Source organism: Bufo gargarizans, chromosome 7 (genome assembly GCF_014858855.1).
Source record: "Bufo gargarizans isolate SCDJY-AF-19 chromosome 7, ASM1485885v1, whole genome shotgun sequence".
Classification (NCBI taxonomy): Eukaryota; Metazoa; Chordata; class Amphibia; order Anura; family Bufonidae; genus Bufo; species Bufo gargarizans.
Genome location: NC_058086.1, coordinates 34,564,998 through 34,577,263, shown reverse-complemented (window position 1 = coordinate 34,577,263; position 12,266 = coordinate 34,564,998). Strand labels below are relative to the sequence as shown.

Genomic DNA, 12,266 nt, shown 5'->3' with positions numbered 1-12,266 from the left:
TATCGTACTATGCATTCTGTATTCAGAATGCTATTATTTTCCCTTATAACCATGTTATAAAGGAAAATAATACAATCTACAGAACACCGATCCCAAACCCGAACTTCTGTGAAGAAGTTCGGGTTTGGGTACCAAACATGCGCGATTTTTCTCACGCGAGTGCAAAACGCATTACAATGTTTTGCACTCGCGCGGAAAAACTAAACAATGAATGGCGCTGCATTGAGTATGCTGTGAGGAGGCCACAGTGCTCACCAAAGCCGCAGCTTCTTCAAACAGATCAGATATTCTACTCCTAGAAACCCCCTTTAAGGTGCTCATACACTTAAGAATAAAGTCAGCTTAAGCTGCCGATTTTGGTGGGACGGAAAAGTATGTCATTGATATAAACTCCAATTCAACATGTCCGATCCTTTGTTCTCAAAGGAGATAAGCAGCCTCCAAAAGGTGCCTGGAGGTGGATTATTTCTCCCTCCTAAGGGCTCATGCACACGACCGTGTTTTTTGTCCGCCTCCGATACGCTTTTTTTTTTTTGTGGGCGAGATGCGGACTCTTTCACTTCATTGGGGCCGCAAAAGATGTAGACAGCACACCAAGTGCTGTCCGCATCCGCATGTCCGTTCCGCGGCCCTGCAAAAAAAAAAAAATAGAACTTGTCCTATTCTTGTCCGTTTTGCAGACAAGGATAGGACAGTTCTACAGAGGGCAGGACGTTCCGGTCCGCAAAATGTAGAATGCACACGGCCGGGATCCGTGTTTCGCGGATTCGCAATATGCGCACCGCAAAAAAGGGCTACGGTCGTGTGCATGAGCCCTAAAAGAGAACACATGCACGCTCAGCTGGAGTGAATGTGGAAGTCAGGAAAACTAGATGCTGACCATATGGTGCATGAGTGTATATGAAGTAAGCGTGAGGGATGAACATGGATTACCCGTGACCCATCGCTCCATTGGCCGGCTTGATAATAAAGGTTTTCTGCTTCTTTTTCTTCTTTAATTCTTTTACGTAATTTTGGTACTGAGTGTATTCTGCGGGGAATATCCAGGTGCGGGGAATAAAGCTGTATTCATGAGGTTGACACTTGATCATTCTGGAAAATATAATACAGATTGGAGCAGTGTAATGGCTGAGCCATTCAGCACGTAAATACTACCGTACTATATGGGGACCAGGGGACCTTATAAAACTGCTGTGTGCACATAGAAATATAAGAAAGAGGAGACACAATTTTTGGAAATATTATATATATGCAGCCCAGGTGTCAAAACTGTCCAGCATTAACAGCTACGAGATTCTTAAAGGTAAAGTGACTTAAAGTGGTTGTCCGAGCTTTTAATATTGATGACTGCGCTCGCCGTCTCCTCAAACAGCTGACGGGCGGGGGTGCCCGGTGTCGGACCCCCGCCGATCTGATACTGATGACCTATCCTGAGGATAGGTCATCGATAGAAAAAGCCCAGACAACCCCTTTAAGAAAGTCTAGCAATGACCGAGAGGTGACCTGACAGGTCTCTGTACTTGTTTTCTTAAAGGGATTGTGCTATTAATCGTTATAATGTAATCCAGCATGAAAAACTAGATTCTTTTATAACCTTCTGTTATAAAAATGCTCCAGTTGTGAGATAGTCTATTTACTTCACTAAAATGGCGCCCCCTGTAGTTTAATCTTTATAATAATGTACATATGGATCTGCTGAGGTGGTCACACATGCTCAGTTCCATCCTTCAACTGCCTCCAGCCATATCTACAGGGAGTGCAGAATTATTAGGCAAATGAGTATTTTGACCACATCATCCTCTTTCTGCATGTTGTCTTACTCCAAGCTGTATAGGCTAGAAAGCCTACTACCAATTAAGCATATTAGGTGATGTGCATCTCTGTAATGAGAAGGGGTGTGGTCTAATGACATCAACACCCTATATCAGGTGTGCATAATTATTAGGCAACTTCCTTTCCTTTGGCAAAATGGGTCAAAAGAAGGACTTGACAGGCTCAGAAAAGTCAAAAATAGTGAGATATCTTGCAGAGGGATGCAGCACTCTTAAAATTGCAAAGCTTCTGAAGCGTGATCATCGAACAATCAAGCGTTTCATTCAAAATAGTCAACAGGGTCGCAAGAAGCGTGTGGAAAAACCAAGGCGCAAAATAACTGCCCATGAACTGAGAAAAGTCAAGCGTGCAGCTGCCAAGATGCCACTTGCCACCAGTTTGGCCATATTTCAGAGCTGCAACATCACTGGAGTGCCCAAAAGCACAAGGTGTGCAATACTCAGAGACATGGCCAAGGTAAGAAAGGCTGAAAGACGACCACCACTGAACAAGACACACAAGCTGAAACGTCAAGACTGGGCCAAGAAATATCTCAAGACTGATTTTTCTAAGGTTTTATGGACTGATGAAATGAGAGTGAGTCTTGATGGGCCAGATGGCTGGATTGGTAAAGGGCAGAGAGCTCCAGTCCAACTCAGACGCCAGCAAGGTGGAGGTGGAGTACTGGTTTGGGCTGGTATCATCAAAGATGAGCTTGTGGGGCCTTTTCGGGTTGAGGATGGAGTCAAGCTCAACTCCCAGTCCTACTGCCAGTTTCTGGAAGACACCTTCTTCAAGCAGTGGTACAGGAAGAAGTCTGCATCCTTCAAGAAAAACATGATTTTCATGCAGGACAATGCTCCATCACACGCGTCCAAGTACTCCACAGCGTGGCTGGCAAGAAAGGGTATAAAAGAAGAAAATCTAATGACATGGCCTCCTTGTTCACCTGATCTGAACCCCATTGAGAACCTGTGGTCCATCATCAAATGTAAGATTTACAAGGAGGGAAAACAGTACACCTCTCTGAACAGTGTCTGGGAGGCTGTGGTTGCTGCTGCACGCAATGTTGATGGAGAACAGATCAAAACACTGACAGACTCCATGGATGGCGGCTTCTGAGTGTCCTTGCAAAGAAAGGTGGCTATATTGGTCACCGATTTGTTTTTGTTTTGTTTTTGAATGTCAGAAATGTATATTTGTGAATGTTGAGATGTTATATTGGTTTCACTGGTAAAAATAAATAATTGAAATGGGTATATATTTGTTTTTTGTTAAGTTGCCTAATAATTATGCACAGTAATAGTCACCTGCACACACAGATATCCCCCTAAAATAGCTAAAACTAAAAACAAACTAAAAACTACTTTCAAAAATATTCAGCTTTGATATTAATGAGTTTTTTGGGTTCATTGAGAACATGGTTGTTGTTCAATAATAAAATTAATCCTCAAAAATACAACTTGCCTAATAATTCTGCACTCCCTGTATTGTTAGAAGCCGTGACAGTTACAGGGAGAAAGCTTGCAGCAGAAAGGACGTGCCCCCAGAGCTGTGATAGGGAGAGAGCTACAGCAGAAAGAATGCACTTCCTGAGCTGTGATAGGCAGAGCTACAGCAGAAAGGATGCACTCCCTGAGCTGTGATAGGCAGAGCTACAGCAGAAAGGATGCACTCCCTGAGCTGTGATAGGCAGAGCTACAGCAGAAAGAATGCACTCCCTGAGCTGTCATAGGGAGAGCTACAGCAGAAAGGATGCACTCCCTGAGCTGTCATAGGGAGAGCTACAGCAGAAAGGATGCACTCCCTGAGCTGTGATAGGCAGAGCTACAGCAGAAAGGTCATGCCCCCTGAGTTGTGATAGAGAGAAAGGTGCAATTGAAAGGAGAAGCCCCCTTAGAAAGATCACGCCCCTGAGCTGTCAACTTGATATAACTATAGCAGAAAATTAGAGCAATGAATGGGGAGATCCCTGGATCCATGTGAGGTACCGGGCTGGTTCTAGCTTTGTTAAGAGATTGTCATGTACTATATGTCTGAATTTTATTTTTCACTCAATCATGGCATAACCCCTTTAAGATTCACACTGTTCACAATTCAATCAGATTCAGTCATTAGTGTCAAATTAATGGGGGTTGCTGTGACCCCTTACTGATTCTGAGAAGAGGCGACCATGAAGGTGCAATATTTTACCTTCTAAATCAGCGGGGGTACCAAAATCCCCAGCAATTGGTTCCTTTAATTACTTTACCTTGAAACATGTTATTTCATGATTTAGATATCCTAAATGTCAATCTTGACTTGCCCTATTAGGGCACATGGATATTATAGAGGAGGTAACAGAAAGTACAGGACAGATGGAAGGGCCTGCAAGGTCAGACTACACAGGGTTCGTATGTAGTCTGTTACCATGGAGATGCAGAGGTCTGAATGGGAGCCGTGGACACGATGATAGGAAATATTTAACCTTTTGTAAAGTTGCTGACTTTTTCTTTAAATGCACTTGGGCAATAAAAAGACCGGCTCTGAGGTTGTCTTTAAATTCTTTCAAAGTGCTTGTATCAAACCTGTCACTATGTGATATCTGCTAGATCAGACAGTGCCACTCACTTGGTCATGTTCCTTGAAAGGCAGTCCTTCCGACAGATCTCTCCCATCCCAGGGAAATGGTTGATTCTCTGGAACAAGAAGCATAAGCAGAACGTCTTGAGCAACATGTAAGACACTGGCTGCAAATCAACACGGGGAATTATCAGGATAATCAGGAAGGTATGTCCACCTTCGCAACCAAATTTATTTTATTGTCCCAGTGAAGCTGGAATAAAAATGGAGCAGCTGTGCAAAACGTCTTAATTAACCCCTTCAAGACACAGCCTTATTTCGCCTTAAGGACCAGGTCATTTTTTGCAAATCTGACCAGTGTCACTTTAAGTGCTGATAACTTTAAAACGCTTTGACTTATCGAGGCCGTTCTGAGATTGTTTTTTCGTCACATATTGTACTTCATGACACTGGAAAAATTAAGTCCCAAAATTAATTTTTTTTGCATAAAAAAATACCAAATTTACCCCAAATTTGGAAAAATTTACAAATTTCAAAGTTTCAGTTTCTTTACTTCTGTAATACATAGTAATACCCCCAAAAATTGTGATGACTTTACATTCCCCATATGTGTACTTCATGTTTCAATTATTTTGGGAATGATATTTTATTTTTTGGGGATGTTACAAGGCTTAGAAGTTTAGAAGCAAATCTTGAAATTTTTCAGAAATCCAATTTTTAGGGACCACTACAGGTCTGAAGTCACTTTGCGAGGCTTACATAATAGAAACCACCCAAAAATGACCCTATTCTATAAACTACACCCCTCAAGGTATTCCAAAATGATTTTACAAACTTCGTTAACCCTTCAGGTGTTGCACAAGAGTTATTGGCAAATGGGGATGAAATTTGAGAATTTCATTTTTTTGCCTAATTTTCCATTTTAACCCATTTTTTCCACTAACAAAGCAAGGGTTAACAGCCAAACAAGACTGTATCTTTATCGCCCTGACTCTGCTGTTTACAGAAACGCCCCATATGTGGCCGTAAACTACTGTACGGCCACACAGCGGGGCGTAGAGTGAAAGGTGCGCCGTATGGTTTTTGGAAGGCAGATTTTGCTGGACAGTTTTTTTGACACCATGTCCCATTTGAAGCCCCCTGATGCACCCCTAGAGTAGAAACTCCATAAAAGTGACCCCATCTAAGAAACTACACCCCTCAAGGTATTCAAAACTGATTTTACAAACTTCGTTAACCCTTCAGGTGTTGCACAAGAGTTATTGGCAAATGGGGATAAAATTTGAGAATTTCATTTTTTTGCCTAATTTTCCATTTTAACCCATGTTTTCCACTAACAAAGCAAGGGTTAACAGCCAAACAAGACTGTATCTTTATTGCCCTGACTCTGCCGTTTACAGAAACACCCCATATGTGGCCGTAAACTACTGTACTGCCACACAGCGGGGCGTAGAGTGAAAGGTGCGCCGTATGGTTTTTGGAAGGCAGATTTTGCTGGACAGTTTTTTTGACACCATGTCCCATTTGAAGCCCCCTGATGCACCCCTAGAGTAGAAACTCCATAAAAGTGACCCCATCTAAGAAACTACACCCCTCAAGGTATTCAAAACTGATTTTACAAACTTCGTTAACCCTTCAGGTGTTGCACAAGAGTTATTGGCAAATGGGGATAAAATTTGAGAATTTCATTTTTTTGCCTAATTTTCCATTTTAACCCATGTTTTCCACTAACAAAGCAAGGGTTAACAGCCAAACAAGACTGTATCTTTATTGCCCTGACTCTGCTGTTTACAGAAACGCCCCATATGTGGCCGTAAACTACTGTACGGCCACACAGCGGGGCGTAGAGTGAAAGGTGCGCCGTATGGTTTTTGGAAGCCAGATTTTGCTGGACAGTTTTTTTGACACTATGTCCCATTTGAAGCCCCCCTGATGCACCCCTAGAGTAGAAACTCCAAAAAAGTGACCCCATTTTGGAAACTACGGGATAAGGTGGCAGTTTTGTTGGTACTAGTTTAGGGTACATATGATTTTTGGTTGCTCTATATTACACTTTTTGTGCGGCAAGGTAACAAGAAATAGCTGTTTTGGCATCGTTTTTTTTTATTGTTATTTACAACATTCATCTGACAGGTTAGATCATGTGGTAATTTTATAGAGCAGGTTGTCACGGACACGGCGATACCTAAAATGTATACATTTTTTTTTATTTATGTAGGTTTTACACAATGATTTCATTTTTAAAACAAATTTTTTTTTAGTTTCTCCATAGTCTAAGAGCCATAGTTTTTACAGTTTTGGGGCGATTATCTTAAGTAGGGTCTCATTTTTTGCTGGATGAGATGACAGTTTGATTGGCACTATTTTGGGGTGCATATGACTTTTTGATCGCTTGCTATTACACTTTTTGTGACGTAAGATGACAAAAAATTGCTTTTTCTACTCCGTTTTTATTTTTATTTTTTTACGGTGGTCATCTGAGGGGTTAGGTCATGTGATATTTTTATAGAGCCGGTCGATACGGACGCGGCAATACCTAATATGTATACTTTTTTTTATTTATATAAGTTTTACACAATGATTTCATTTTTGAAACAAAAAAAATGATGTTTTAGTGTTTCCATAGTCTAAGAGCCATAGTTTTTTCAGTTTTTGGGCGATTATCTTAAGTAGGGTCTCATTTTTTGCGGGATGAGATGGCTGTCTTATTGGCACTATTTTGGGGTGCATATGACTTTTTGATCGCTTGCTATTACACTTTTTGTGACGTAAGATGACAAAAAATTGCTTTTTCTACTCCGTTTTTATTTTTATTTTTTTACGGTGGTCACCTGAGGGGTTAGGTCATGTGATATTTTTATAGAGCCGGTCGATACGGACGCGGCAATACCTAATATGTATACTTTTTTTTATTTATATAAGTTTTACACAATGATTTCATTTTTGAAACAAAAAAAATGATGTTTTAGTGTTTCCATAGTCTAAGAGCCATAGTTTTTTAAGTTTTTGGGCGATTATCTTAAGTAGGGTCTCATTTTTTGCGGGATGAGATGACTGTTTGATTGTTACAATTTTGGAGTACATGCGACTTTTTTGATCACTTTTGTTATCTTTTTTGGGGAAGTAAGGTGGGCAAAATTTCAATTTCATCATAGTTTTTTATTTTTTATTTTTATGGCGTTCACCGTTCGGGAAAAGTAACATGACCGTTTTATAGATCAGGTCGTTACGGACGCGGCGATACCAAACATGTGTAGGGAATTTTATTTTTCTCATGTTTAATCAGTGATAAATGTGTTTTTTGATTTTAACTTTATTTTTCCTTTTTTCACTTTTTTTTTTGACCCAGACCCACTTGGTTCTTGAAGATCCAGTGGGTCTGATGTCTGTATAATACAGTACAGTACAATATATATTACACTGTGCTATATTTTACTTACACTGAACAGATCTATGCTTTCAGCATAGATCTGTTCAGCACCATGGACAGCAGGATGCCTGAGAGGCGTCCTGTTGCCATGGGAACCTTCCCCGTCTGCTCAGTTATGTTCAGAACTGCGCAGACGGGGAAGGGTAAGGACGGGGCTCTGGGGGGGCTGTCTGGGGGCTCTCTCCCTCTCCATCGGGGGCTGCAAAGGTACAGCAGCCCTCCGATGGGAGAGGGAGGGAGCTCCCTGAGCTGTTAACCTTTTCCATACCGCGGACCGCGGTATGGAAAGGGTTAAACGGCTGACATCGCATCACCGATGTCAGCCGTTTATACCAGGGTGCCAGCAATGTGCTGGCACCCTGGTATAACCCACTAGACGCCAACGATGATTATAACGGGAGGCGGGCGGGGGATCGCGATCCCGCCTGCCGCACCGCCCGCCTCCCGCAACTGCTGCACCGCCCCGCACCGCCCCGCACCGCCCACATACCGCCCACATACCGCCCCCCTGCACCCCGCCGCATAAATGAATTCAGGGGTGCAGGGGGGGTTAAAAAAAATCGGTTTGGGGCAATTTTTAGGTTTCTGATCCCTGCGGTCAGGGACCGCAGGGATCAGAAACTACATAAAGCGATCGCCCATAGGGGGGGGTGCCTAACTACCCGATCGCCGATACGGGGGTCACAGGACCCCCCTCGGCATTGAGCCTGAGTGCCTGGCTGTGTGTAACAGCTGGCACTCAGCGCTGTCACCATGTCTGCAGACATGGTGACAGTTAAATGCGATGAGGAGTATACTAGTCATGGAGCGCTAAGTAGCAGTGCTCCATGACTAGTATACATATGTCAGGTACAGCAGAATGTCACTCTCTCCTTCTCTGATCGCTTCCCTGACAGGAATGGGGACGATCAGAGAAGGAGAGGCACACAGTCCCTCCCTAACCCCCCTTACCTGCCCCGATGCGCTGCGATTGGTCCCTCTGCAGTATTGGACCAATCACAGCGATCGTGGGCGGGTCAGGGGTCTAATACATCTCCTTCCGGCTTCTCTGGTTGCCTAGCAACCCCAGCACGCCGGCTTCACTGAATCTTCAGCGCTTCGGTCCCTGCGCTGACAGTGAAAGCCGATCACGTACATGCACGTGGGGATGCGGTGAGGCACCACATTCCCCCACGTACATGTACGTGATATTGCGTGAAGGGGTTAAAAATGTCCTGATTAAGACGTTTCCACAGCCCCTAGGCAGGTCAATGTGTCTCCATGGTAACAAGAAGCAAACAAATTATGTGGAGTGTAATCCTGCAGTCTTGCAGTCTCACACTTTCTTCCCTTTGTCCCCTATTTCGTGTTAACGTTCGGATCTGACCAAGGACACCATCTCCCCGTGTTTGCGTGGGTTTCCTCCGGGTTCTCCAGTTTCCTCCCACACTCCAAAGACAGACTGATAGGGAACTTAGATGGTGAGCCCCATTGGGAACAGTTGGATGCTAATGTCTGTAAATAAAGCGCTGCAGAATATAGTAGCGCGTAAAATAAATACATACATTTGGTAGATACCAGAAGCAGATGACAGAGAGAAGGGAATATGAGTGCAGAATCTGACTGCAAAGACTTTGTTTGCTGTCTGTTACCATGGAGACATATAGGTCTGCATAGAAATAAAGCATTAGGAAATTGTTCTAGTGTCACGTACTATGTCGTAGAGGTTTTTAGGACAATCACTATAATGCCCAGTGCAGGGCTGCATGCAAGGATCCTATATGGAAGTACAGACTTGGTGAGCTGCCATACAGTCCGCCATGCTGTAAGAATACCGTATTTTCTCCACTAGAAGTAATGCTTTCCACTCAGTACTGGAAAAGTTGACCCCATAATATGGCCACTAAGCGTGTGTATAAATATATATATTTTGTTGGGCCCCGTGTGTGGACAGATGTCGGCAATGACAGATTTCCAAGATGTCCAAGTTATACAGTGAGACTACTGCACCAAAACAGAACATAAACAACCAAACAAAAGTCCTTGCCCCTCGGGGCGCTAACTAAATAGTGTGCTTTTCTCACTTCTGCTCTCAGCATAAGGTCCCTTTCACACGAGCGTGATTTCTGCGCGGGTGCGATGCGTGACGTGAACGCATTGCACCCACACTGAATCCTGACCCATTCATTTCAATGGGTCTGTGCACATGAGCATTGTTTTTCACGCATCAGTTCTGCGTTGCGTGAAAATCGCAGCATGTTCTATATTCTACGTTTTTCACGCAGCCCTGGCTCCATAGAAGTGAATGGGGCTGCGTGAATAACGCATTGCATCCGCAAGCAAGTGCGGGTGCGATGCGTTTTTCACTGATGGTTGCTAAGAGATGATGTTTGTAAACATTCCGTTTTTTATCACGCGCGTGAAAAACGCATCAAAACGCATTGCACCCGCGCAATAAAAACTGAACAACTAAACGCAATCGCAGACAAAACGGACTGAAATTGCTTGCAAAATAGTGCGAGTTTCACTGAACGCACCCTGAACGCATCCGGCCCCAATCCGCAACGCCCGTGTGAAACCAGCCTAACATGGGAGATTAGGCTTTACACAGCCAACTGGTCATGCAGGTTCCAGGCTTCTGCCCTTAAATTAGCATTTCAGCCCTGTATTTATTCCCACGGTAATGAGCCCCTGGGTTTGCCTCAGGCTAGGAGAAAGTGTTTTCTACTGGAGTTGGGAAGGAATGACATGTCCCACTACCAACACCTAAATGTCAACCTATAAAAATCCAGGTCCATAAAACCCTTTAAAGAAATGTGCCTCAGCAAACTACACTTTGCTGCAACCACCCAGCTTTCCTGGAATCATTTACGTCACCCATCTCAGCCTTCTGGGTGAGATATACACTTAAACTCCCTCCAGTACTTTATCAGCCACCATGTTACAATATAAATATATAATATATACTGTAGATTATATTACTTACAAGGCACTTCTTACCTGATAGTTCCTGAGCTCAGCAATTTTCTCATGTTGTACGGCACAGTCGCTCCAGATAAGGTTAGCAGTTTCATCATCATCCCGGCCCTTCACAAAGTGCATCTCCTCGATTACTGTACGGACTGGATTAAATCACAAAGAATGTTAATACCACAGAGTAAGTTACCCACTACGGAAGCTTACCATGTTTATCCTATGTAATATATTGTGGAACTACAACCCACAGCAGGTCAGAGCAGCCACCCATTTCCTGTATAGACTACCACTAACACCATAAGACTATAATTACTCCCCATCGTCATAGACCACATTGATGGAAATCATTCAGCCTTCATAACACGGCACATGCACGGATAGAAAAGAAAGTACGACAGGATACAAAATGAACAGACTGTGACCCCTTTAACTGGACTACTCTAGATCCAGTCCTGGATGGACATGTTGCCAGGAATACTTTCTACGACCACCTCCACTTGGTTTTAGGACGTTGGTGGCCATACTTGAAGGAGTACAATGCACTAAAAAAATAAAAAATATCTGTCATGGTTATATGCCAAATGCCTCGACAGAATCAATAATTTTCATTGGTCACTTCAAAACAAAGATGGTGCTCTGCTTACCCACTCTGAGATCCTGGCAGCCATAAACATTCCTTGGATCTCCTGACTGTGGCTATCATGTAGAAAATTCTCTAAAATTATCATTGTCCAACCCTTCATGACACAATTTTGGCATTAAATCCAGCCGCCAATGAGACAACCCCTTTACGATACCACCATGGCGATCGCCCGATAGCCAGAGGTCCAGCTCTGGCCCCCCTAGCATACGGATGGTTTCACGGGGAAATCCACGGCCAACGTTATCACATGGAGGCCACTCAGATGATTTCTGGTGTAAAGAAGACGGAGATCTTCGGCAGCTCTGTCCGGACTGCCGGAGGACAAGCCTAATTTATGACGAGGCGTGCACATCTTCTAGTTGAGCAAGGGATATAATAGACCGGGGTAAAATGCAGGTCTATGATACATTTCCCCAATTAAATGGAGCAGCATCAGGCATGCTTGACCACCACTCCATTCAAAGTCCTCCTCAATGTGGTCATGTAGTGAGGAGGAAAATCAGAGTCCCCATTCTAGTGATCGGTGGGGTCCCTGCACTGTATACCTGTGATCAGGCTGAGCATACAAAACCTTTTCTATAAAACGTCATTGTTTGAGATGTCCTCACTGCACCAACACCTACCGATCTCATACTTGGTTCCAGCAACGTTGGCCGTGATGATGCCACTTTTCCTCTTTTTTCGGATCTTTCTCCTGTTAGAGCCATTGGACTGATAAGCTAAAGCTGTGCCCAGGGACAAGCTGGAGGACGCATCTTCCGAACAAGAAGAACAGATAACATCACAAAAAGCTTCAAAATTTACAAGAAGACTGAAATAAATTATGACAATGGGATGAAAACACAGATGTGAAAACACAGATGT

General features: G+C 43.4%; 1 protein-coding gene across 6 annotated transcripts in view; it reads right to left on the bottom strand.

Annotated features, from left to right (window-relative positions):
• The window catches only part of TTLL7 (tubulin tyrosine ligase like 7), a 181,195-nt gene that overhangs the window by 133,839 nt on the left and 35,090 nt on the right, over positions 1-12,266 (bottom strand). For all 6 annotated transcript variants that reach the window (XM_044301436.1, XM_044301437.1, XM_044301441.1 and 3 more), the window contains exons 3-6: positions 12,026-12,157; positions 10,784-10,905; positions 4,423-4,490; positions 934-1,092 (exon numbers count right to left, since the gene is read on the bottom strand). In XM_044301436.1, coding sequence (XP_044157371.1) covers positions 934-1,092; positions 4,423-4,490; positions 10,784-10,905; positions 12,026-12,157 — 481 coding nt within the window. The remainder of the gene's footprint in view (positions 1-933; positions 1,093-4,422; positions 4,491-10,783; positions 10,906-12,025; positions 12,158-12,266) is intronic.